The sequence below is a fragment of the Rana temporaria genome, chromosome 2 (assembly GCF_905171775.1).
Source record: "Rana temporaria chromosome 2, aRanTem1.1, whole genome shotgun sequence".
Lineage (NCBI taxonomy): Eukaryota > Metazoa > Chordata > Amphibia > Anura > Ranidae > Rana > Rana temporaria.
This window is the reverse complement of record NC_053490.1, coordinates 32,575,652-32,603,484: the sequence shown is the minus strand read 5'-3', so window position 1 is coordinate 32,603,484 and position 27,833 is coordinate 32,575,652. Positions and strand designations below refer to the sequence as shown.

Genomic DNA, 27,833 nt, shown 5'->3' with positions numbered 1-27,833 from the left:
AACGTATCTGATTTACGTTACGCCTCCGCAACTTACACGGGCAAGTGCTGTATTCTCAAAGCACTTGCTCTGTAAGTTGCGGCGGCATAGCGTAAATTGGCCGGTGTAAGACCGCCTAAATCAAATTTGAATCAGGGGGGCGTGTTTTATGTAAAACTACTGTGACCCGACGTGATTGACGTTTTTGCGGAACGGCGCATGCACCGTCCGTGGAATTTCCCAGTGTGCATTGCTCCAAAGTACGCCGCAAGGACGTCATTGGTTTCGACGTGAACGACGACTTACGCAAACGACGTAACATTTTCAAATTTCGACGCGGGAACGACCACCATACTTAACATTGTTACGCCGCACTTATGCCTCATATAGCAGGGGCAACTATACGCTGGGAAAAGCCTAACGTAAACGTCGTAACTTTACTGCGTCGGCCGCGCGTACGTTCGGGAATTCGCGTATCTAGCTAATTTGCATACTCGCCGCGGAATTTGACGGAAGAGCCACCTAGCGGTCAAAAAAAAATGCAGTTTTGATCCGACGGCGTAAGAGACTTACGCCTGTCGGATGTAATGGATATCTATGCGTAACTGATTCTAAGAATCAGGCGCATAGATACGACGGGTCGGATTAGGACTTACGACGCCGTACATGGCACTGCGCCGTCGTAAGTCCTTTCAGAATCTGGGCCTGTCAATTAAAAAAAATAATAATAATTTTTACTTTCAGCTATAAAACATATCCAGTGACAAAATGTAAAAAATATAATTTCTTCATCAGTTTAGGCCAATATGTATACTGCTACATATTTTTGGTAAAATTAAGCGTATATTCCAAACTATGGAATATTTTTATGGCATTTTTATTGTTATTTTTACTAGTAATGGTGGAGATCAGCGATTTTTAGCGGGACTGCGACATTGCGGCAGACAAATCGGTAGATAGAGGTAAATAGATTGTGCACATTGCAAAGTGCAATTGCACTCTGGAAGTGCAGTTGCCCCAGAGCTTAGTAAATTAGGTAAAGCTTCACTTTGCGAAGAATACCCAATCGCGTGCAAGGAAAATAAAAGAAACAGCATTTTTGCTTGCACATGATTGGATGGTGGAAGTCAGCAGCGCTTCTGCTCATTTACTAAGCTCTGGAGCAACTGCTCTTACAGTGTGCAACTGCACTTTGCAAAGTGCACAGACTATTTGCCTTTAGTAAATCAACACCTTAGACCAGGGGTGTCCAAACTTTTTTCAAAGAGGGCCAGATTTGATGAAGTGAACATGCTTGAGGGCCGACCATTGTGCCTGACATTCTTTGAACCATTAAAATTCGGTCTAAGGGCCAGATTCTCAAAGGCGTTACGACGGCGCAACACCATTAGCGCCGTCGTAACACCTCATCTGGCCCCGGGTATCTATGCGACTGATTCTCAGAATCAGTTGCGCATAGGTACCCATTAGATCTGACATGCGTAAGGCTGTTACGCTGTCAGATCTTAAATGTATTTTTTTTTCCCGCCGCTAGGTGTCGCATCGTCGCTTTTCCCCGTCGTCTATGCAAATGAGGTAAGTACGGCGATTCCCGAACATACGCGAGGTCGACGCAGCGAATTAACGTCGTTTGCGTAGCGTACCCGACGCGTAAGGTTGCCCCTGCTAATTAGCAGGCGCAACCAATGTTAACGATGGCCGTCGTTCCCGCGTCGAATTCAATAAAAATTACGTCGTTTGCGTAAGATGTCCGTGAATGGCGCTGGACGCCATTTACGTATACATCTAGGCAAATGACGTCGGGGCGACGTCATTTAGCGCAATGCACGTCGGGTAATTTACCCGACGGAGCATGCGCAGTACGCTCGGCGCGGGAGCGCGCCTAATTTAAATGGTGCCCGCCCCATTTGAATTGCGCGGGCTTGCGACGAGCAATCTAACGCTACACCGCCGCAAGTTTACAGGTAAGTGTTCTGAGAATCAGGATGTAAACCTGTAGACCTGCGGCGGTGTAACGTAGATCTCATATATTCCGCTGCCCAGGAGCAGCGCGAATGTATGAGAATCTGGCCCTAAGTGTGTTCGTCCGAGCAACTAATACACTGCCCAACAAGAATTCTCTTGCCTTTGTGGCTGTGTGTGGTGAAGAGATGGGCTTGGACATGTTATTTGGATATACCGTATTTAGGAGGGAAGTTTCAGTGAAAAAAAATGTAAATAAAAAAATGTGAAGCAAAATAAGGGTCATTGCCCATCAATGCAGCCTAATCAGTGCCCATCTGCAGCCTCGCCATTACCTTGAATGCATCCTCTCCATTGCCATGAATGCAGCCTGATCGATGTCCATCTGCAGCCTCGGAGGGAGGGGGGGGGGGCGGTATGAGCACCAACAGATTACATACAGGAGAATTTAAACAGCAGCCTCTTTAATACAATTTCTCCCGCCTCCTATGATAGACAGAGGAGTCGTTCAATGGCATCCCAGAAGACGGGACTTCCTATTACAGATGCTGCCGAGTAAACAGGAGATTCTCCTGTATGTAATTTGACAGCACTCGTTCCCACTCTCCCTGTCCCCTCTGAGGCAGCGCCGATAAATACAGTATATATCCAAATTACCAGGGGGGCCACATTAAACTGGAACGGGGGCCGCAATTGACCCCCGGGCTGGACTTTGGACATGCCTGCCTTAGACTCATTGGAGTTGATTGACTACAGTTTTTTTGCCTTTAGTAAATCAACCCCTTAGTATGCGTTTCCACATGTTACTAGAATGTGAACTGGTCCTTAAAGTGATATTAAACACAAAACCAAAAACCATAAATGTAATATATTGCAGCTTACCAATCATTCGATGTGGTAGCTGCATATGTTTTCTTTTTTTTTGCTTACTTTCACCTTTTTTTCACCTGGTGATCTAGCCAGTAACACACCTGCTTTATTAGAGTGCCTCCACTCTGGATGAAAGAGCACAGGGGGTGCAGCAGACAACAGCATTGTCAGCCGGTGGGGGGGGCAGTGGTTATATTCTCCAAACCTTCTAAACAAAGGGCCAGTTTACTGCCCTTTAACCTTAACCTTTAGGGAGCCAGATTGTGTATAGGTGGGAGCAGATTTAGATACACTAACAAATTGAAGATAAACTCTACCTCTAGCGAGAGAGGGAGAAATAAAGAAAGAAAAGGGAGAGAGAGAGAGAAAATAAAGAAAGAAAGAAAGAAAGAGAAAGCGAGAGAGGGAGAAATAAAGAAAGAAAAGGGAGAGAGAGAGAGAAAATAAATAAAGAAAGAAAGAAAGAAAGAGAAAGCGAGAGAGGGAGAAATAAAGAAAGAAATCAAGAGAGAAAAAGAGAGAGAGAAAGAAAGAAAGAAAGAAAGAAAGAGTGAGAGAGAGAGAAAGAAGGAAAAAAAGAGAGAAAGAAAGAAAGCGAGAGAGAGAAAGAAAGAAAGAAAGAAAGAGAGAAGAAAGAGATAAAGTACAAAAGAAAAAAAGAAAGAACGAAAGAAAGCGAATGAGAGAAAGAGAGAGAAAAAGAATGCGAGAGAGACAGAAAGAAAGAAAGAAAGAAAGAAAGAAAGAAAGAAAGAAAGAAAGAAAGAAAGAAAGAAAGAAAGAAAGAAAGAAAGAAAGGAAGAAAGAAAGAAAGGAAGAAAGAAAGGAAGAAAGAAAGAAAAAAAGAAAGAAAGAAAAAGCAAGCAAGAGAGAAAGAGAGAAAGGAAAAAAAGAAAGCGAGAGATAGAGAAAGAGTGAGAGAGAGAGTAAGAAAGAGAGAAAAAGAAAGAAAGAAAGAGACGGAGAGGGAAAGAAAGAAAGAATAAAAGAAAGAAAGAAAGCAAGAGAGAGAGAGAAAGAAAGAAAGAGTGAGAGAAAGAGAGAAAGAAGGAAAAAAAGAGAGAAAGAAAGAAAGCCAGAGAGAGAAAGAAAGAACTAAAGAGACAGAGAGAGAGAGAAAGAAAGAAAGAAAGAAAGAAAGAAAGAAAGAAAGAAAGAAAGAAAGAAAGAAAGAAAGAAGAAAGAAAGAAGAAAGAGAGAAAGTGAAAAGGAAAAAAAAGAAAGAACGAAAGAAAGCGAATGAGAGAAAGAGAGAAAAAAAGAATGCGAGAGAGACAGAGAGAAAGAAAGAAAGAAAGAAAAAAAGAAAGAAAGAAAGAAAAAGCAAGCAAGAGAGAAAGAGAGAAAGGAAAAAAAGAAAGCGAGAGATAGAGAAAGAGTGAGAGAGAGAGAAAGAAAGAGAGAAAAAGAAAGAAAGAAAGAGACGGAGAGGGAAAGAAAGAAAAAAGAAAAGAAAAAAGAAAAGAAAGAAAAAGCAAGCAATAGAGAAAGAGAGAAAGGAAAAAAGAAAGCGAGAGATAGAGAAAGAGTGAGAGAGAGAGAAAGAAAGAGAGAAAAAGAAAGAAAGAAAGAAAGAGACGGAGAGGGAAAGAAAGAAAGAAAGAAAGAAAGAACGAAAGAAAGAAAGAAAGAAAGAAAGAAAGAAAGAAAGAAAAAAAGAAAGAAAGAAAGAAAGAAAGAAAGAATAAAAGAAAGAAAGCAAGAAAAAAAAGCAAGAGAGAGAGAAAGAAAGAGTGAGAGAGAGAAAGAAAGAAAAAAAAAGAGAAAGAAAGCGAGAGAGAGAGAAAGAAATATTTAAAGAGACAGAGAGAGAGAGAAAGAAAGAAAGAAAGAAAGAAAGAAAGAAAGAAAGAGAGAAAGTGAAAAAGAAAAAAGAAAGAACGAAAGAAAGCGAATGAGAGAAAGAGGAAAAAAAAGAATGCGAGAGAGACAGAGAGAAAGAAAGAAAGAAAAAAAAAGAAAGAAAAAGCAAGCAAGAGAGAAAGAGAGAAAGGAAAAAAAGAAAGCGAGAGATAGAGAAAGAGTGAGAAAGAGAGAAAGAAAGAGAGAAAAAAAAGAAAGAAAGAGACGGAGAGGGAAAGAAAGAAAGAAGGAAAGAAAGAATAAAAGAAAGAAAGAAAAAAAAGCAAGAGAGAGATAAAGAAAGAAAGAAAGAGTGAGAGAGTGAAAGAAGGAAAAAAAGAGAGAAAGTAAGAAAGCGAGAGAGAGAAAGAAAGAGAGAAAAAGAAAGAAAGAAAGAAAGAAAGAGACGGAGAGGGAAAGAAAGAAAGAAAGAAAGAAAGAAAGAAAGAAAGAAAGAAAGAAAGAAAGAAAGAAAAGGCAAGAGAGAGAGAAAGGAAAGAAAGCGAGAGATAGACAAAGAGTGAGAGAGAGAGAGAAAGAAAAAAAGAGTGAGAGAGAGAGAAAAAAAGAGAGAGAAAGAAAGCGAGAGAGACAGAGAGGGAAAGAGAGAAAGCGAGAGAGAGAAAGGAAAGAAAGAGAGAGAGAACGAAAGAAGAGAGAAAGAAAGAGAGCGAGAAAGAGAGAGAGAAAGAGAGAGAGAAAGAGAGAGAGAAAGAGAGAAAGAGAGAGAGAGAAAGAGAGAGAGAGAGAGAGAGAGAGAGAGAGAGAGAGAGAGAAAGAAATAAAGAAAGAAATAAAGTAAGAAAGAAAGAACGAAAAAGAAAGAAATATAAAGAAAGCGAGAGAGAGAAAATAAAGAAAGAAAGAAAGAGTGAGAGAGAGAGAAAGAAGGAAAAAAGAGAGAGAGAGAAAAGAAGAAAAATAGAAAAAATAAAATAAATGCAGCTTTTGGGGTTAATACTGCTTTAAATATCTATGTGCTACATTGTTGATGTCGAGACGTATCTAAAATGTAGCATAATGACTATAACATGTTGAAAAGGTACTAAGTATGTAATATAAAATATGAATGTATTAGTGTCAATGTGCAATAATAATACAAAGACTGGATCTTTGCCAAGCTGGCCTGCGCTCTCAGTTCTCCTCAGAGCGGCCACTAGATGTCGCCGTGCTCTCCTATCTATATATAAGGCGGTGCTGTTCTCTGGGCTCAGTGCTGCACAGTGCAAGGGAGAGGATAGTGACAGCTGAGCTCCTCCACAAGCACCAGCACCTCCTCCACCATGAAGACCATCATTGCTGCCTACTCTGGGATGCTGAGAGGTAAGAGCCTATAGCAGGAGCCTCTCATCACCTCCCTAATCCCCCTGCAGGAATCCATGGCTTGCACTATGTTATTGCTTTGGCAGTGAACAGGTTAACTGCATTCCCCTTTCAGTTCCTAATTAGCAATTAAGTCACAGAGCTCAAGCCTTGTAATACTGTAATGATCTGCATTTCTATTGCATAACCAGTATGCAGGTGGAGGGGGTGTGCTATAGTCTGATTTTATTTATTATATTATTTTTCCTCTTGCATGATGATGTCATTGGGTTTGCTAGGGAATTTTTAAGCCTGTTTTGGAGCTTGCCATTATCTGCCTCCAGATTCTACAGCCTTGTTGCTATTGGTTCAGTCTGCGTTCTGTCGCTGTTCTGCAGACTTTTCCATTGGACAGGGTGCTGGGTGACGCGAAAGGGGTCAGGTGCATGGAGTGTGTTTTGCAGGCCTTTTGTATGCAATTGTTAGTTGCTGCTGAACAGTTGCAGGTAAAGGTCTGTGTGGCACTACAAGTACCAGCAAGGCTTGTCAGATAAAACCAGGGGCAGCAGAGACCTGCTAAAGTGTGGCGGTGGTGGGCAACTTGTAGCTTTTATTAACCCTTTTTATTTGTAGTCCGACTACCTGCTTTATTAGGTTGAATTCAGTTCCCGACGTCTTATGTGTTTAATTCTGATCAGCTTTGTGTTGAAGTCGGGGAAAGCGATCAGAAGTTGGCCATTGCTGATCCCTTATAAGAATGCTACTAAAAACCTAATAGCTTAATCCTTTCAGGTCAACGACTTGCGGCATTAAGGGCCTGTTTCCATTGGTTTTATAATACATGAGTGTTTAACATGCATTGCATTAGGGGAGCTCATTGAAACCGCAAGTGTCATTTTTGCCTTATTTTGGGCTCCATCGGTGGGACTGATTCCACTAAGGTGCTCCAGGCCACGGTTGCACCCTTGCCTCCTCTATGCACAATGCATGGTTATTAGCCCTGCATTGTATGTAACAATGAGAGAGTGCCCACAGCTTCAGAGAGGAAATCGGTGAAGAAGGCGGGTAAGTAACCCCCCCCAAGACATAAGCATTTAACACTTGTAGTACAGGGGTGGGGGGCAAAGGTAGATTTTCCCCTTCTTGTAGTTTGGGTTTTAAAATGGACATCCACTTCCCTAAAATTGCATGTTAAAAAGAAATCCTCATTACTGCTTAACTTTTTTTTTTTTTTTCCCCTCTTTTCACTAAAAAAACTGCAAGATTTTACAGTATAGTCTAAAAGCAACTGGTGGTTAGTGGGAAGAATGCCTCTATTACAGTGGTGGTCAAAATGCTACCCTAGCTAAAATTTCCATTGGTGGCGTCATACGGCTGGCTAATATGGCCATGGAACTATTTGGGTGTCCTCATATGGGGGCGGTCAGTGGGCCGCGGCTCAGGTGTCCTCATATGGGGGTGGTCTGTGGGCCACGGCTCGGGTGTCCTCACATGGTGGCGGTCAGTGGCCCACAGCTCAGGTGTCCTCATATGGGGGTGGTCAGTGGGCCACGGCTCAGGTGTCCTCATATGGGGGTGGTCAGTTGGCCACGGCTCAGGTGTCCTCATATGGGGGTGGTCAGTGGGCCACGGCTCAGGTGTCCTCATATGGGGGTGGTCAGTGGGCCACGGCTCAGGTGTCCTCATATGGGGGTGGTCAGTGGGCCACGGCTCAGGTGTCCTCATATGGGGGTGGTCAGTGGGCCACGGCTCAGGTGTCCTCATATGGGGGCGGTCAGTGGGCCACGGCTCAGGTGTCCATATGGGCCGGTCAGTGGGCCACAGCTCAAGACACCCCTAGCAACCATGGAACGCTGGTTGAGTATAGCTGATCGAAACCCTAAATGGGTGACAGACGTACTGACATTTTGTTCATTTTTACTTTTTTTTTTCCTGTCCCAGAGGTCCCACGGCAAGTGGTAAGAGACACATGAACATTATTATTAAGACCTTTTATGTTGCTGTAAAGTGAAGGAATGTCATCCGCACATCAAGGATTTCTCGAAAGGGTCCAAAGCTTTATTTCCATGGTCTCATCATAAACCTACCTTTATGCAATGTTTCAGATCCAAGCAGGGCCCCTTTACCCAATGAAGGGGCCTGCATGGCTCCAAAACATTGCTTTGTTTATTACGGTGCTGGCCTTTTTCATATGGGGCACCCCCCTAATCCATGTGCCTGGCCCATGATCTACATGCAGGGCACCGAATGCATGGATTTTTTTATTTTAAATTTTTTCCTCAAAGCACATTGGAGCCATACGCTCTAGTTGGCTTTTAAAATGGTGGGCTTTAGGTGCAGAGCGCTGCACCCAGAGCCCACCCAGTTTTGACAATAGCTAATTAATATTTGCTATTGTCTTGATTCTCCTCCCAGCCAATCGGGAAGCAGGTCCCGAGACCCAATTGGCCCAGAGGAGAAGCGACTATTGGCGGCCGATGAGGAAGAGACGCAGGGCAAGCCATGGAGGAGAGACAGGAAGGATCTGAAGCTGCCTGTGATCTACATAGGGTAAGAATGTGGCTGGTGGGTGGACGGAAGAGCGAGCAACCGGACGGGGGGGTGGTTTGTTTTCCACTCCTTCAAAATGTGGCACCAGCCACAAAGGGTTTATGTGCCAACGGAAATAAAGCTTTGGACCCCTTTGCGGAATCCTTGGTGTGCTGATGACCTTCCTTCACTCTTTGATCATCCTTGGTTTCCAGCCTGTGGTCATTCCAGCACTATTAACCCCCCTGGCGGTGTTCCCAAGTGTGGCTCGGGGTAAGATTTCTGTACCAAAAGCGGGATCCCGAGCCACACTCGGGATCGCCTCGCAGCAGCCACAGGCAGGTTTTACTTACCTTGTCCCTGGATCCTGCGACGCTGCTGCGCTGTGCGAGCGAGCCGTGTCTCCTCGCTCGATTCACAGTGTCCCTGTGCCTGCCGATCTCCTTTCCCTGCGACGTTACAACGCACGGGGGCAGAGAACGGCGCCAAATTCAAAAAAGTAAACACATTACATACAGTATACTGTAATCTTATAGATTACAGTACTGTATGTAAAAAATACACACCCCCCTTGTCCCTAGTGGTCTGCCCAGTGTCCTACATGTACTTTTGTATAATAAAAACGGTTCTTTCTGCCTGCAAACTGGAGATTGTCCATAGCAACCAAAAGTGTCCCTTTATGTCAAAAATGGTTTTAGAGCAGCTAGAAAACAGCGATAATAAATTATAATCACTTGCAGAATTGAGCGATAGCGATTTGTGGGGAAATTCGTCATAAAAAAATAAAAGTAATGACAGCGACAATTCTGCAACTGAGAAAATTTCAGTGATTTTTGAGCTGATTACATTATTGAATAATTGTTGTTATAATTATATTATTATTTGTTATAATTATTATATTCTAATTTATGATTTTGTTTTTCAAACTTTATCATACCCGAGATGTCTACTAGACTCTTGTTTGGTCAGATTTAAGTGAGTTATTCCTAAGAATTGCAGGCCTACAATATAAAACGCCAAATTTCCTTGCAAAATAATGGTACCGCTTTCAGCACCTAAAATCTGAAATAATCATACCGCCAGGGAGGTTAAATAGCGGTTTTATTAAACGCGTTTATGGGGGATATTGGACTTTCACAGGTCACAGATCTGAACCAGGGAACACAGATCTGGTGTCCCACAACGCCTTAGTGGTCCAATCTGGACTCCTAAAAGTTGTGTCAAAATGCCCCAAAACCCAGAATTCTGGGCTGCATAATGGTGAAATTTGATGTAATAAGTCTTAAAGCGAAGCTCCACCCTAAAGTTGAGCTCCCGCTGATCGGAAACCCTCCCCCCCCTCCGGTGTCCCATTTGACAGGTATTTGCACCCACATCCGGCCACAGTCTCGGGCAGACTGCGGGCATGACGTCACCTCCCGTCCCCCCGTTCCCATTGTGTTCTGGGAACACTCGGCTCATAGTACGCAGCGGGAGCCAATCGGCAGGCGTAGCGCGACTCGCGCATGCGCCGTAGGGAACCGGGCAGTAAAGCCGGAGCGCTTCACTTCCTGGTTCCCTCACCGAGGATGGTGGGGGGGCAGCAGAGTGACGAGCGATCGCTCGTCCTCTGCAGCGGACGGCGCTGGACTCCAGGACAGGTAAGTGTCCTAATATTAAAAGTCAGCAGCTGCAGTATTTGTAGCTGCTGGCTTTTAATAAAAATATGTCAGCGGACATTCGCTTTAACAAAAATCCTGTTTTCTGCTAGACTCGGCTAAACGGTGAGCTGGCTTACCATCTGATATCTACAGCAGTCGTTCGGCTCGGGTAGCGTGACCCGTTTAGTAAAACTATCCCAGCTTATAAATATTTATACGTTGTTCTTCAGCTAATGAGTCTTCATGAAATAAACAGCGGAGGTGCTGTGTGTGTTTCCAATTTATGAGCCCCTTGTAGCAGATCCCGTACCTGCTGAATGATGGCGAGGAAACGGTTTAGCATGATGCCGGAATTTCCAGGGAGATTACAAGATCTAGTTAAGGGGTTTTCTGCGGGGGAAGACTGGGCATGATGTGTAGTCTATTAGGGCTCATTCTCACCAGCAGTGCTGCTAAATGCAAGAATTTGCCTAATGGCCGCGGTTGAAAACATGTGGTGATGTGCACTAAAAAAAAGAACAAAAAATACTTATTGTGTTTTATATCGCATCACAATGCACTGCAGCACATAGGACTATATGGGGGGGGGGGGGGGAGCAAGCCATGCATTGCAAGGCATGTTTACACTGCACACACAATGTACACGGCCCAACATGCTTATTTCAAGTCAGTGACTTGAAAACATTTAATTGACCACAGCCAGGCAACTTGCATTTTCAGAATGCAGAGGTGCTGAAATCACTACATAACTGGTCACCTACCTCCTCCTTTCTTTTCTTAAAGCGGGAGTTCACCCCAAAAACATTTTTTAACATTAGATTGATGCTCATTTTGTCTAGGGGAATCGGCAATTTTTTTTTAAAATCGAAGCAGTACTTACCGTTTTAGAGAGCGATCTTCTCCGCCGCTTCCGGGTATGGGCTGCGGGACTGGGCGTTCCTATTTGATTGACAGGCTTCCGTCAGGCTTCCGACGGTCGCATACATCGCGTCACGAGTAGCCGAAAGAAGCCGAACGTCGGTGCGGCTCTATACGGCGCCTGCGCACCGACGTTCGGCTACTTTTGGAAAATCGGGACGCGATGTATGCGACCGTCGGAAGCCTCTCGGAAGCCTCTCAATCAAATAGGAACGCCCAGTCCCGCAGCCCATACCCGGAAGCGGCGGAGAAGATGCATCTTTAAAACGGTAAGTACTGCTTCGATTGTAAAAAAAAACACCTGATTCCCCTAGACAAAACGAGCCTCAATCTAATGTTAAAAAAAGTTTTTTGGGTGAACCTCCACTTTAAGTCTCGGTACACACTAGCGCGGCTACAAAGTCTCGCTACAGGGCGCAACTTAATTGCAGCTTGCAAATGACTTTAACAGACTTTAATGCAAAGTCTTTGCAGCGACTTGCATTGACTTCAGTTGAAGTTATTTGAAAGCTACAATTAAGTTGCGCCGTGTAGCGAGATGTCGTAGCCGTGCTAGTGTGTACCGAGACTTAAGAAAAAGAGGAGGTAGGTGATTAGTTGGGGGGGGGGGGGGGGGGAGAGTGGGTATCTGATTTTGGGGCACCCACTTCCGGAGTGGGCAGGGGGGCAAGCAAAGCCCAGGATGCATAGTGCGTGGGTGTGGTCTCATTCACATGAGTGCCAGAGTAGCCCCCTGCAGCCCTCTGGCACACATCGCAGGACCAAACACTTATGCCCTGTACACAGGATTAGTTCATCTGATGAAAACGCTCTGATGGATTTTTTCATCAGATATCCGATGAAGCTGACTGATGATCATTCGTGCCTACATACCATCGGTTAAAAATCCGATCGCGTCCAACGAGGTGACGTAAAACACGACGTGCTGAGAAAAATGAAGTTCAATGCTTCCGAGCATGCGTCGACTTGATTCTGAGCATGCATGGATTTTTAACCGATAGACTTACCCACAGACGATCGTTTTTTTCTATCGTTTTTTTAACCATCAGATAATTTTAAAACCAGTTCCTAGTTTTTTGACTGATGGATAAAAAACGATGGGGCCCACACACGATCGGTTCATCTGATGAAAACGGTCCATGAGACCGGCTTTCATCAGACAAACCGATCGCGTGTACGCGGCATAAGTGTAGAACGGCTCACGCATGCAGTTGTGCGGGGAATGCAGTTGGCTGTGAAGCCACAAGGCTTCACTGATGGCTTTCCTTGGTGAAGATGCTGGCACTTGCACCGGCTTGGTTGAGGACATCACTGGATCCTGGGACAGGTAAGTGTCCTTATGTTAAAGGGGAACTGCAGCTTCCCTCCAACCACTTTGCATATTTTATATACTGTGATTCTGTACTTGCCAAATAAGCTGCAGAAATTTCCTTCCACCAAGTCTGGCTGCAACCATTTTAACTGTGGGCAGCTGAAGCTGCTGCCTGTTCACTTCCTGGATTAACACAGGCACACCTCCAGCTCTCATTGGCCCTCTTATAACCCCCTCCCCTCTTCCTGGCAAACTTGAGAGAGAGAGCCGTGCATGATGTTGTAAGCCTGAGCTAATGATCAAACAGGGAGAGGACTGTATGAGGGATTTACTGGCAGAAAGAGGACAGCTACAGTATTTGTAGATTGTTAGCTAGATTCAGGTAGATGCGCACATTTTTACGGCGGCGTAAGGGTATCGTATTTACGCTACGCCGCCGTAAGTCAGAGAGGCAAGTGCTGTATTCACAAAGCACTTGCCTTTTAAGTTACAGCAGTGTAGCGTAAATGGGGCCGGCGTAAGCGCGCCTAATTCAAATGAGGGGGCGTGTTTTATGTAAATGGGTGGTGACCCGACGTGATTTACGTTTTTTACTAACGGCGCATGCGCCATCCATGTACATATCCCAGTGTGCATTGCTCCAAAGTACGCCGCAAGGACGTATTGGTTTCGACGTGAACGTAAATTAAGTCCAGCCCCATTCAGGGACAACTTACGCAAACGACGTATAAAAATGTCAAATTTCGACGCGGGAACGACGGCCATACTTAACATTGACTACGCTGGCGTACCTCTTCTGGAAACTGCGTATCTTTACTGCAACGGGCAAGCGTACGTTCGTGAATCAGCGTATCTAGTCATTTGCATATTCTGCGCCAAACTCAACGGAAGCGCCACCTAGCGGCCAGCGTAAATATGCACCCTAAGATATGACGGCGTAGGAGACTTACGCCGCTCGTATCTTAGCCTAATTTAGGCGTATCTGGTTTCCAGAATATGCTTAAATTTAGGACGGCGTAGATTCAGAGTTACATCGGCGTATCTACTGATACGCCGGCGTAAAGCTACCTGAATCTAGTTATGTGTTTTTTTGTTTTTTTTTTATATTTGGGGAGACTGGAGCTCCTCTAAGAATTTCCTGACATGTCTCCAGTACAGAACTCTCAATGGCATAACACATACCGCAGACATTACCTGATGGAGGTTCAAACCCTTACACTATGAAAGCATTGAATACATATAATGTTTTTCAAATGTAAACCTAGCCTAACATTTGTCTATCTGCTATAGGCTGAAGGCCAACGCCGCCATTACACTTTAGTGCCCATGAGTTTTTATTTCACTTTAACCTCAGAGGGCATATGGGAGGAAAATGTAGCTTATGTCAGGTGCTCTTTGATATAATTTGCTTTATATTGGGTTTGTTTACATAATGTTTGCTCTAGTTGCTTCTGAAGCAGGAAAAGTAAAGTTGGCTGTAGAAGATGGACAGCTGTTCACTTTTGCTGTTTAAAGCGGTGGTTCACCCTAAAAAACAAGTTTCTACCATGCCATCCAGCATACTAGCGTGAGCTACAGTATGCCTTTATTTTTATTTTTTTGCGCCGTACTCCCAGTTTAATCCCGTAGTTAAGTTTCAGACTCCCCGTGGGGAATGGGCGTTCCTATGCAGAGGGGAACATGATTGCTGGCTATGGCGCGTCACGCTTCCTGAAAATAGCCCAAGTAGGACTCGGCGCTATACGGCGCCTGCGCACAGACTAGAAGCTGACTGCGCAGGCGCCGTGAAGAGCCAAGTCCTATTTCGGCTATTTTCGGGAAGCGTGACGCACCATAGCCGGCCGTCAATCATGTTCCCCTCTGCATAGGAACGCCTACTCCTCGCGGGGAGTCTGAAACGTAACCACGGGATTAAACTGTGAGTACGGCGCAATAAAATAAAGGCATACTGTAGCTCGCGCTAGTATGCTGGATAGCATGGTAGGGAAAAAAAAAAAATTTTTTAAGCTTTGCTGACCTGATCAAACCTGAAAGCTAGGATACCTAAATGGGATACCCAACATGTCAAATCTTAAACATGTCGGTGCCCTAAATTTTTCATAGGCGATACTTTAAAAGTCCCCTATAAGTCATCAGTTTAGCGTTGCATAAGGGGTCTGGTGCTGGAATTATTGCTCACATATCGCCACACACGCCAGGATGGAACATGTATCGCAGTTGCCATTTTCAGGCTACTTTTACGTTTGTATATGTTGGAGTGGGGGGGGGGGGGATTTTATGTGCTTGAGTGTAAGGTAGGGTGACCAGACATCCCTGTTTTCTGGGGACAGCCCCTGGATTAAGGACACTGTCCCCGGACCAAGTCTGTCCCCAGTTTTGTCCCCAGATTGGATTTGAACAGGGGCTTAGGCCATTTCAAAGACAGTCAGTGAAGAATAAAAAAAAAAAAATCTGAATTACACACCCCCCCTCTGCCGCTCCTACTAGCTTAGGGGTGTACTTTTTTCAATTATCTGCGCCCCTTTCCTTTTTTTAGTTTCGGGTGCATGCCTATTCAGCTCCACTCGCATGTTCTTCTGCCTTAGCTCAAGTCCCCGCCAGCTGCCTGTCTGCTTATCTCCTTGCCTTCCCTGGTGAAGTGATCTTCCTCTGCTCCCCATCCAGTAGTAGCCGGGGCCCAGAGAGTAAGACTTGAGAGGCTGTGAGGCGGGCGGCGGCGATGGGCAGTGAGTCACTTATTGACGGCATTACTAGTAAAAAAAAAAATGTCCCCGGATTTCAGTTTGAAAATCTGGTCACCTTAGTGTAAGGCCTCGTACACACAACCGTTTTCCTCGACAGAATCCATCAAGAAACTTGGTGGCAGAGCTTTTTTGCAGAAGAAAACGGTCCTGTGTATGTTTTTCATCGAGAAAACTGTCGTTGGATCTCGATGAGAAAAAAAGAACAAGTTCTCTTTTTCCTCGACAGGAGTCTCAATTTCCTCGTCGGGCTGGTTTTCGACGAGACACATATTCGTGTGTATGCTTAGAAACCCGCGCATGCTCAGAATACAGTATGAGACGGGAGCGCACCTTCGGTAAAAGTAGCGTTTGTAATGGAGATAGCACATTTGTCACGCTGTAACAGTCTGAAAAGTGCAAATCGTCTCTTACCAAACTTTTACTAACACGCAGTAACATGAGATTGGCCAAAGCAGCCCCAAGGGTTGTGCCAGTGGAATCAAACTTCCCCTTTATAGTGCCGTCGTACGTGTTGAACGTCACCGCGTTTGAGAGCGACGAGATTTTGTCTTGACAGTGTGTACGCAAAGAAAACTTGTCAAGATTCTCGACAAGCCTAACAAGGAACTCGCCGAGGAAAACGATGTTTCATTTACGACGAGTTCCTCGGTCGTGTGTACGAGGCCTAACTTCATTTTTTTATTAATTCACCCATGTGAATGAACACTAAAGCTGGGCTCGACAAACCCTTGGCACCAGGGGTGCCAGACACTAATTCTCCCCATGCCTACGCACTATGCATCCCAAGCTTCACTTGCCCACCTGCAGGCCCTGGACCGGCTTAGCAGGTGCCACCAGGTAATGAAGGAGAGCGAACACATGTCCGCCCTTCTAGTTGTTGACCTGTAAGTGACGTCACATGTTCACAGGTTTTTCTGGCCATCAAGACCAGGAAAGAACGTATGTGCATTGCATTCCATTCAGTGAAGCACAGGGGAGACCTGCAGGAACTTTTAGACCCAAGATATACTTAGGTCTAAGACCCTGGCCAGAAACACCTGTGAACATGTGACGTCACAGGTCAACTAGAAGGGTGGACATGTTCCTGATCTCCTTTCACTCTACCTGGTGGCACCTGCTATGCCGGTCCAGAGCCTGAAGGTGGGCAAGCGAAGCTTGGGATGCATAGTGCTTGGGTGTGGGGAGAATTGGTGTCTGGCACCCCAGGTGCCAAGGGTTTGTCGCGCCCTGCTTTAGGGCTCATTCACATGGGTGCCAGAGTAGAAAAGCCTGTCTCCTGCCAGCATGCTGACGAGTGGAACCCTTGCTCTCTGTGTGGGGAGGAGTGAGCTGACAACAGAGGTCAGGCCTATATCTCTGCATTCCACAAAGCTCACTTTCTGCTGATTGGCAACCACTGGTGCGGGGGGTGTGATCTCTGCATAGAAGCCACTGGTTCCCCACAGAGCAAGGGTCCTGTAGCATAATGGCAGGGAGCAGGCTTTTCTACTTGGGTTGTGGCTGAATTTTAAAGTACTGTAATGCCCCGTACACACGATCGGAATTTCCATCTGGATAAACTCCAACGGATTTTTTTGACGAATTCTGTTCAAGCTGTCTTTCATACGCACTGTCATACCAAATTCCGACCGTACAAAACACGGTGACGTACAACACGACGACGAGCTGGGAAAAATTAAGTTCAATGCTTCCGAGCATGCGTTGACTTGATTCTGAGCATGCATGTTTTTTTTTTCTCTGGAGTTCCATACAGACAAACAGAATTTCCGATGAAAATGTTTTCATCGGAATAAAGGAGAACATGTTTCTAAGTCGTCGGCATTTCTGATGGGGGGGGGGGGGGGGGGGCTCAGATGGGGCACACACGCTCAGAATATCCAATGAAACAATTCCATCTGACTTTTTCCATCGGAAATTCCAATCGTGTGTACAAGGCATAAGGCTGCATTCACACTATAACGCGGCTATTTTACCTTTTTTTTTTTTTTCTTTTTTTGTTTTTTTTTTACTACACTTTGTCTATGCCGAAAGCCGCCTGGGGGAAAAAAAGGGTCCGGGACTTTTTGGCAGGCGTACGGCGTTTCGGCGTGAGATGTGAACCATCTCATAGACAACAATGTAAAATCGCCCCTCCAGCGGCTCGGGCGTAAATACGCCAAGGTGTGAATGCAGCCTAAGACTTTGCGCACCTTTTTTGTTTGCTTTACCTGGAACATATTTGAACATATTTGGGTAATTTAAACAGTTCAATTGGGCTTGAAGGAATAAGTGCTCTTATCCTGTTTGTTCCCCTTTCCGAAGTGCGCACTTTTTTTAATTGATCCTTTATGGACTTCTATGGATCAGTCTTCAGAGGCCAATTTTTTATTTATTTTTTGTTCTGGCAATACTTCACAGCATTTAGTGCTGATTCTGGGTGCAGAAATACTGTAGCTGTGCCCATACACAGGAGGTTAATGAACACTACTTATTTACATGCCTGCGGCTGTACGCTATCAAGTATTTCTCCCTGACCCTTCCTGGCACCAAAATCCAGTTTGAGACGCTTGAGTGATATTTATGAAGTTAATAATAAAGGTCATGTTTGTATTTGGCAATATTTCAAATAGTTTGTACCAGGAGCGTCCAACCTTTAGCTGGGGGCCCGTGTCTGCTGCACCAAGCTTTACCAAAGGATTTTTCTGTAATTGGTGTCTGCAAAGGATGTACAATGTAGTTGCAGAAACCTATGGTGTTATGGGTACACCTTTTATATTCTATATTATATTTTTCTATTGGCCCTCATCCTAAATGGTGTCTTCATAGTTCCAGGGCTGTCTTAATGAGAGGGCACACCTGGGCACTGCCCAGGGGCCCCAGCTGCATCTGGGGGCCCTGCCCTTTCCCCAAAGCAGCTGGTCCTTGAGCCCGGGCTACCCCTCTACACCCCAGATATCCCCCCAGCACTCTGACCCCTCTACACCCCAGATATCCCCCCCAGCACTCTGACCCCTCTACACCCCAGATATCCCCCCCCCCCCAGCACTCTGACCCCTCTACATCCTAGATAGTCCCGCCAGCACTCTGACCCCTCTACACCTCAGATATCCCCCCAGCACTCTGACCCCTCTACACCCCAGATATCCCCCCCAGCACTCTGACCCCTCTAAACCCCAGATATCCCCTGCATCCTACCTACTCAATTTCTGTTTACCTGCACTGTTTCCATTATAGGGGCCCATGATGCTATTAAGACGGCCCTGCATAGTTCTCTCATGAGTGGGTTACTTTATAAAGGGGAACTAAACCCATTGATTTAAGTTACATTGCTTGTGCTCGCAACCAAACCATCAAATGGCTGGTGTCACAACTGATCACATACTTGGCAACATGGCAACTTCCTTGGCTGAAAACGAAATCCTCCTAATATTGGGCATTAGATGGATCAATTATGAGCCATGCTCCAATAACATAAATTGGGCTCCTCTCCCACAGCTGTTGTCCTCCACTTCTTGGTGTTGAATCCCTCTGCTTGATTCTGACAAATGGGTCCTGAGGAAGCAAAAGCGAAACGTTGACCAGCTTTGTCCAAGCACTACCATGTGTGGCTCGTCTAATGAGTCTAATTTATTTTTAAATGTTACATTGTCTAATTTCCCTGTTCGTCTTTCAGGACAGGTACTGTAGAGAGACACAGGCTCCTCCCCTCTTAGGAAACACCGCCTTCCAATTAAGGATTTAAGCCTCATCCTCCCTCAGCTCCTCAGTTTATGGTGTTTCCTCCGGCAGGAGACACCGCTGGGGCCGAGAGCCAGACAGCTGGGGAGGCTGGGGCTATGTTTTCTGAGGAGGGGGGTCCTGGACTCCCTATTTCTCAGTCCTGCAACTACCTGATTGAGCTAGTGAGCTCTAAAAATCGAAGGTACCTGTTGCGCTGCGTGCCTCGGCGTTCTTGGGGAAGTATTCGACCGAGGGGGTCCTTTTCCTTTCGTCCAGGGGGGCGCTGCAGGCGGCGTGTCGGCTCCCTGTGTAATCACACAGTTGGGTCAGGAGCTGAGACCGGCCGGATGACGGGTGACGTCAGATCCGGAAGGGGCGGGCACTTCCGCCGGATACGCGTCTCCTAGGCCCAGACGCGGCAGGGGATAAGGACCACACGCCAGGCTGGTGCGGCCTACGCTTTTCAGCCGTGGGGACGGCAATCGGAGCGTGTCCATCGACCACAGCCTAGACCGGAGATGTCGGAAGCAGAGGCTTCACACGCGCCTCCGGAGGACAGCAGCACCAGCCACTCTAAGGTAGGAACCCTGGGGTGGTGTTCCTTTACCTTCTTTCAGCTTCACTGGTGTATTCTCCTGGTGGTCGGGGGGTGAGGTAGTGTGTCCCTTGGTGATGGTTGGCTGGGGGAAAACACTCCTGGTGGTTTGCTGCTTTTAAAGAAACGCTGATAGCCTCTCATACCTGCTCTTGCTTTTTACTGTGTTTTACAGAAATCCACAGAAAAATCGGGTCATAGCTCCAAGAAGAGGTGTCCTTCCTGTAAAACTTCTTTAGGAGAGACCTGGAACAAAGCACTGTGCAGACGCTGTATTGAGGGGTTAATCAGGGAGAAAGAGGCAGAGCAGGGTTCTGAGCTAGCAACTACAGTGAAAGAGCTTACCAGCACTTTTCAATCTTTTAAGGATCTGTTTGCTGGTTTTCAGTTGCCACAGAGTAGCCCTTCTCCAGTGCAGCAGGTTATTCCACCTAGTCCTGTGGTACTTCCCTCCGTAAGTGGAGAGAACCCAGAGGACTTCAGAGAGGACGCTGAGGAAGAGCGAGATAGTGCCGCTTCTGACTCCCAAGGGGAGTCTGAGGGGGAAGGGAAGGAGGGTGAACCCTCAAGGAATTCCCGATATAAACTTTCCCTTGAAGAAGTGGATGACCTCTTAGGGGCAATCCACGCTACGTTGGGGATCCCTGAAGAGAAAAAAGCACTATCGCTCCATGACAGAATGTTCATGGGCTTAGGGGAACAAAAGAAAAGAGTATTCCCGGTCCATGAGGTCTTGGTCCAGACCATCAAAAAAGAGTGGCAGGATCCGGAAAGGAAACCCTTCTTTTCAAATGCCTTGAGGCGAAGATTTCCCTTTTCTGAGGAAGAAGCCCTAGTTTGGAACAAAATTCCCAAATTAGATGCGGCATTCTCACAGGTGTCCAGACACACTGACTTGGCGTTTGAAGACATGGGGGTGCTTTCAGACCCCATGGACAGAAGAATGGATTCACTTCTGAAGAAATCGTGGGATTCTTCACAGGGGAATCTCAAGCCTGCCATGGCAGCTACAGTGGTAGCTCGCAACATGGAACATTGGCTCACGCAATTGAAAGCGCACATTGAAGCGGGGACACCCAAAGAAACTGTTTTGGCCTCTTTTCCTACACTACTGAATGGGGTAGCGTATCTAGCAGACGCATCAGCAGAGTCTATACGCATGTCTGCGCGCTCTGCGGCCTTGTCCAATTCGGCAAGGAGAGCCTTATGGCTCAAGACATGGCAAGGGGATAGTGCATCTAAGGTTAAATTGTGCGGTATTCCCCTCACAGGAGACCTGCTGTTTGGACCAGGTTTGGAGGCTGTTCTTGACCGAACAGCCGACAAAAAGAAAGCCTTTCCCATAAAGAAAATGTTTGGGGGACAGGCAAAGAAGAAGTTCTGGTCCCAGAAGAAAGTAGAAACCCCTAAACCAGAAGGGAAAAGGAAGTTTTGGGGGCTGAAAGGTAAGGGGCGTGGAGCAGCGATTTTTCGTGCTCCTGAACAGCCCCAAAAACCACAATGACGAAGTCAAAGTGGGAGGAAGATTGGGGGCCTTTCTCCCACAATGGGAAATGATCACCAGCAATCAATTTGTGCTGGGGATCATAAGGCGAGGATACAAATTGGAATTCTCAAAGCCTCCTCCGTTAAGACTTTTGATCACCAAGCTACCAAAATGCAAGGAGAAATCATTAGCTCTTCTTTCCTCCCTTCAGGAGTTGGAGGATCAGGAGGTAGTGGTTCGGGTCCCGACAGAAGAGACAGGCAGGGGCTTCTATTCCCACATTTTTGTGGTTCGCAAACCATCAGGAAAGTTCAGACTTATACTGAATCTGAAGCCCCTGAATCTCTCGGTCACTTACAAAAGATTCCGGATGGATTCAATTTACTCAGTAAGGACCCTTCTCCCCCCCAATTGCTTTATGGCATCAATAGATCTGAAGGATGCCTATTTGCACATCCCTATAGCAGAGGGTTATCAGAAGTTTCTGAGATTGGCAGTAAGGTCCAAGGAAGGGACATTTCACCTTCAGTTCAAAGCCCTTCCCTTCGGGCTCTCCTCTTCCCCCCGCATCTTCACCAAAGTTATGGTGGAGGTCTTGGCGTTCCTTCGTCTCAGAGGGATCTCAGTGATAGCGTACCTGGACGACCTGTTACTGTTTGCAGGGTCACCGGAACAGCTGTCCCAGGATCTCCGGGTAACAAGAGAGGTCCTGGAAAGCCTGGGATGGCTTTTGAATCTGGAGAAATCCAGTCTAGTGCCATCTCAAAGGGTCACCTTCCTGGGGTACGAACTGGACTCAACCAGACAGATGGTCTTTCTCCCAGCAGAAAAAATACAAAAAGTAGACAGGGCAATGCTACTCCTTCAGGGCAGCTCTCAGCTCACAATAAGGAAAGCCATGTCAGCCTTGGGTCTTCTAACTTCCACACTTCCGGCGGTACAGTGGGCAGGGTTACATTTTCGTCCCTTACAACTTTACATCTTAAGTGTCTGGGATCGCAATCCGGGGTCCCTGGATGCTCTAATTTCAGTACCGATTCAGGTCAAGAGAGCCCTCTGGTGGTGGAGGAAGGGGGCGAACCTGTTACAAGGGCTGGAGTGGATTTGTCCAATATCCAGGACAGTAACAACGGACGCCAGTGGCACAGGATGGGGAGCACATCTGAATTCTTCTCTGATGCAGGGTACCTGGAAAATAGAGGACTCAAAGAGATCCTCGAATTGGAGGGAGCTGAAGGCTATAGATCTGGCCCTCAGAGCCTTTCAAAGAGATCTTCAGGGTCATCATGTCCGAATCCGTTCGGACAATTCCTCCGCAGTTGCCTATATCAACAGGCAGGGGGGCACCAGGAGCCAGTCCTTGTGGAAGCTGACAGAGTCCATCCTCAAATGGGCAGAGACCAACATTCTGTCTCTTTCTGCGATTCATCTGAGGGGGGAGCAGATTTCCTCAGCAGGAAAAAGCTGAGGGAGGGCGATTGGGTCCTGAACCAAAAGGTTTACGAAGTGATCACTCAAAGGTGGGGAATACCGGAGGTGGATCTGTTCGCCTCAAGGGGAAATACCAAGACACAGCTATTTTTTTCCCTGAACAGGTGGGACGGAGCACTAGGGGTGGATGCTTTAGCACAGACCTGGCAGTTCGTCAGGTGTTATGCTTTCCCCCCTCCGGTTCTGATTCCAGCAGTCTTGAGAAAGCTGCAAGGGGAAAACACAACGCTGATTGCACCCCATTGGCCCAGGAGACCATGGTTTTCCATCCTGAAGAGTCTATCAGTAGAACCTCCTTGGATTTTGCCAATCCGGGAAGATCTTCTTACTCAGGGTCCAGTCTGCTGTCCGCAGGTGGAGAGGTGGAACCTAGCAGCCTGGCTTCTGAGGAGGAGCTGCTAAGAGACAAGGGCTTTTCAGAACGACTAATAGCAACCCTTCTAAGCTGCAGGAAGAAGGAGACGCAAGCAATCTATCTTAAAGTTTGGAAGCGTTTTAACAACTGGTGCTTGGAAAGCTCTTTCAAGGTTCATAGCTCGATAGCAGTATTGGAATTTCTGCAGGCAGGAGCAGACAAGGGGCTGGCCATTAGCACACTGAAGGGTCAGGTCTCAGCTTTGAGTGTTTTCCTAGAAAGACAGTTAGCGTCTGACCCATGGGTTTCTAGGTTTTTTAAGGCCTTGAGTAGAAGAAGACCAGTTAGAGCCCCCAACTTCCCAGTATGGGATCTTTCATTAGTTCTACAGGCTCTTACAGAGGAACCGTTTGAGCCGCTAGAGAGTAGTACTTTAGAGGTGATCACACTCAAGACTGTGTTCTTGGTAGCGATCACCACCGCTAGAAGAGTGAGTGAACTCGAAGCCCTGTCAATTAGGGCGCCCTTTTTTCAGATTTTTCCGGACCGCATTATTTTTAAGACGGATCCGGCCTTTTTACCGAAGGTATCTTCTAATTTTCATAGAAGTCAAGAAATTACATTGCCTTCTTTTTGTTCGAATCCTGTGAGGGAACAGGAACACAAATTTCACAGTTTAGATGTAAGGAGGTGTGTCCTACAATACTTAAATAGCACAGAGCAGGTCAGGAAAACTGATTCTCTTTTTGTTTTATTTCCGGGGTCCAAAAAGGGGTCCAGAGCCTCTAGGCGCACGATAGCCAGATGGTTAAGATCGGCCATTATTCAGGCATATGTATCTAAGGGGGTGGAGCCTCCACAGGGTATTAAGGCACATTCCACCAGGGCTGTAGCAGCTTCACAGGCAGAGTGTGCTGGTGCTTCCCCGGAGCAGATCTGTAAGGCTGCAACATGGTCTAGTTTCTCGACTTTCGTGAAACACTACAGACTGGACCTGCTTTCGACCAAGGATCAAGCCTTTGGACGCAAAGTACTACAAGCAGTGGTCCCACCCTAGGGTAAGGTGCTCGCTTATCCTCTCTACAGTACCTGTCCTGAAAGACGAACAGGGAAAATTGGGGTTACTTACCGGTAACATCCCTTTTCCAGGAGTCTTTCAGGACAGCACTTATTTGACGTGTTCTTGTGTCTCCCCAGCTGGCCGGAGGTACTCTGGAAAAACTGAGGAGCTGAGGGAGGATGAGGCTTAAATCCTTAATTGGAAGGCGGTGTTTCCTAAGAGGGGAGGAGCCTGTGTCTCTCTACAGTACCTGTCCTGAAAGACTCCTGGAAAAGGGATGTTACCGGTAAGTAACCCCAATTTTTATAACTGTATGTGTAGCGCCTGTGTACTTTCAGTACAGGTGCTATGTCAAATTTAGAGGGGAGTGAGCGTTATTTTGCTCTCATTCAAAATGATTAGTTAAATTAGGTTTCTGTCCGGATGGACTGTCCTGTGGTTCCATTTTGTGTTCCAAAGATACTGTTCCATCTTTGGATAGCAGGTGGCGCTAGAGGGGCCCAGGGAAGGGTGCCTTCTGTAAGCACGCAATCAGGGGAGTTTATCCCTCGCAGGGCATGCTGGGGGAGGGTACTTCTAGGGCGGACGCCATTTTGTGGGGTCTTCGCTGGTTCCGGGTGCGGCACCCACCTTTAGGGTGTGCGCACATCACGGGCCCCGGCGAGATGGTCTACCAGGCCGGGCGCACGTGCTACGCGGAGTTCCCAGTTCTGTGCCCTCATGGCCCGGAGCACCTAAAGCTGCAAAGGGGCCCCAGTGACTTACTGGGTCCCTACGCTTCATGAGGAAGATCCCAAGCGAGTTGTGCTGTTCGATGGGGAGTCAGTCTGAGGTGAGCCCGGAGGCAGGCGATCCAACAGGGCCTAGACAATCCATCGGGGATCACGGTGACCGTACACTGACAGTTTGTTCGATGGCAACCTGTTAGTCGGTGACCATATGGAAAAGCTACCTGAGAGAGATTCAGCAAATTGTATTTACTGAGGATTCGCTCTACTATCTTCGTTCCTGAGCAAAGGGCCTGTGGCAGAGGTTCCACTTCTAATTGCAAATTTCACTAGAGCCAAGTCGGTGGCAGAGACTTGTTCCTTCTCAGAAGTTCTGATACTCTGGCTGCCAGGTCAGTGTGAGAGGCCTGTTAGGGTACACTTTACCCACTCCGGTTGGAGTGGCGACGTGAGTTAAAGTCCCATTGGAGGCAGGACTGCTTCCGTTTATCTATAGGCCTGAATCTGCAAATTCTCCTTTCACCAACCTATCTGTCTACCTCAAGTTAACTGTTGGGCAAGTAAATAAATCACAGAAAACGACACCCTGCTGTTTGGACATTCCATTACTCCATCATTATCCCTAGACACATCACAGAGGTAACATAATTATGCCGTCCCAATCTAACCAGCGGCTCCTGAGGGAGTAGCGCTACAAATGTGTATTCCTTTTCTGGTACCTTAAAGTCCGCACCTAAGTCCTACAATTTTTGTTAATAGTCTATATGGATGTGATACCCCCTTGGCCCTTTTTTCTTATGTTGAATGCTTGATAAATCCCCTCCATTGTGCAGACAACTCGGGTATTGTCTGATTCTGAGATGTACAACTTTAAAACATGACGGATGTTTTTATTCTGTTTATGGCACGTTCTCCCAAGTTCCTAGAACTCCCACAAAGTGTGTGTGTGTGTGTGTGTGTGTGTGTTAGTAGTCTGTTTCTGTATGGCAGTGAAATGGTGGCGCCGGAACTATGTAGGACTTAAGCCATGGGTCTTCAAACTACGGCCCTCCAGTTGTTCAGGAACTACAATTCCCATCATGCCTAGTCATGTCTGTGAATGTCCGTGTGTTACAATGCCTCATGGGATGTGTAGTTCTACAACAGCTGGAGGGCCGTAGTTTGAGGATCCCTGACTTAAGCTGATCAGGGAGGCTTGAAGGCAGAGTCCAATGTGTGACGTTTGGGACTCTTGTTTGTTCCTTGTGAAATATTCCCACTGGTTTAATGGCTGAGCCATGTCCCCGTCTACCACCACATTGTAATTGCTTCTGCAAAGTCCATTGAACAGGTCAACAACTGCTGCAATTGCTAGAGAAGGTGTATATTTTTTTTTTTTTTTTTTTTCTTATGCGTGTTGGAACCAAATTGTATCTGGCTGCTATGAAAAAGTGATCTGCAACCAAACAACCACATTTTTCTTCTTTAATTGTTATATTCTACTGACACATGCATGCCACAAAGTGGACAACACCGAACCATCAATACTTGTCCTCGGAAGACCATTCTGAACCACCATTATTGGTCCTGGAGGAGTCTTATGCCGCGTACACACCATCACTTTATGTGATGGGGAAAAAAACTACGTTTTTAAAAACGTCAATTAAAATGACTGTGTGTGGGGAAAACGTTGTTTTATGTCTTGTGAAAATGACAAAAGACCGCGTGTAGGCTAAAACGACGTTAAAAACGACGTTTTTAAACCAGCGCATGCTCAGAAGCAAGTTAGGACGAGAGTTTGAATGGAACAGAATGCCGTCGTACGTGCTGAACGTAACCGCTTTGCTAGAGCTTTTGGAAAAAACAATGGTGTGTATGCTACATCGTTTTTGAAAATGAAGTTTGATAAACGTCTTTTTTTTTTTTTCCATCACGTCTGTACGCGGCAGCATACTTTAATGTTGCTAAAGCAGTTATCACAACATACATTGCACAGTAGGACACGTCGTCTGCAAAATATTCTCACCACTTGGGTCAACCATGAGAAGTGTGTGTGTGTTTTTTTTTTTTTTTTTTGGGGGGGATTTTTAAAATGTAAAACGGCACCTCTTAAAATATTGTATTTGTACTTAATTGTGGCTTCCTCTTCTTCTAGGGACTGGATCCAGCCTCCTCTCAGCTGTGCAGGACTTTCCGTCCATGCCTTGGTTATCAAAGTCTCGGGTGGAAAGACATCTTCAGATCATCTCAGTCTTGCAATGGGTCATCAGCTTCCTCATTATGGGTAAGCTTTCTTTTATGTGTGTGTGTCAGCAAGGTACTTTCTGTAACTTTTGTGTTCATTCTAGGGGGTGTACTGCTGAAAGCTACCATCAAGTCTTTTGTGTAGCCTTCTAATGTTATGTTTTTGTAAATGCAGACCTTCAACCAAATGGACATGTGGGATATGTATGTACAGCAGGAATGATCTTGTAGGGTTGTGGCCTGCATTATATTGCCCTGCTGGTTATATGGCCTAAGGCTCCAATCTTGCATGGCATTCTGCTTTGCAGGTGACAGGCGTTCCATGATTCTGTTTGTGCGATTACAAAAATATATATATATCGCGATTTGTCAGGCAACAATTGAATGGCACCCAAATTGCAGAGCAATTTTGCCTCAAAGTACCAGGAATTGTAGGGGGGGGGGCTGCTATTTGTGGCAATTCCACCTGCAAAACAGACCTCCATGGTTTGAATGGAGCCTTAACGAAACGTTTTCCTTGTGTGCAGCTGGTAACAGTGAGGATTTGTTTAGTACAGGGGTGTCCAAACTTTTTTCAAAGAGGGCCAGATTTGATGAAGTGAACATGCGTGAGGGCCGACTATTTTGCCTGACATTCTTTGAACCATTAAAATTCGGTCTAAGTGCGTTCGTCCGAGCAACTAATACACTGCCCAACAAGAATTCTCTTGCCTTTTGTGGGTGTGTGTGGTGAAGAGATAAGCTTGGGCATGTTATTTGGATATACCGTATTTATCGGTGTATAACACGCACAGGCTTGCCATTGCCATGAATGCAGCCTCACCATTGCCATGAATGCAGCCTGATTGATGCCCATCTGCAGCCCCGGAGGAGACAAGGAGGGGGGGCGTAAGTGCTGACAGATTACAAACAGAATTTCTTGTTTACACGGTTACCTCTTTAATACAAAGTCCCGCCTCCTATGATAGACAGGACAGTCATCCAATGGCATCCCAGGAAACTTAACTTCCTATTAGACGCCGCTGAGTAAACAGGAGATTCTCTTCATGTAATCTGATGGTGCTCGTCTTTCACCCCTCCCTGTCCCCCCGAGGCAGC

The 27,833-nt window shown here is 46.2% G+C and overlaps 1 protein-coding gene across 1 annotated transcript in view; it reads left to right on the top strand.

Annotated features, from left to right (window-relative positions):
- The first annotated feature begins 5,864 nt into the window (after nucleotides 1-5,864).
- The window catches only part of DGAT2 (diacylglycerol O-acyltransferase 2), a 35,942-nt gene continuing 13,973 nt past the window's right edge, over nucleotides 5,865-27,833 (top strand). The window contains exons 1-2 of the mRNA XM_040340028.1: nucleotides 5,865-5,976; nucleotides 26,647-26,775. Coding sequence (XP_040195962.1) covers nucleotides 5,937-5,976; nucleotides 26,647-26,775 — 169 coding nt within the window. The 5' untranslated portion in view covers nucleotides 5,865-5,936. The remainder of the gene's footprint in view (nucleotides 5,977-26,646; nucleotides 26,776-27,833) is intronic.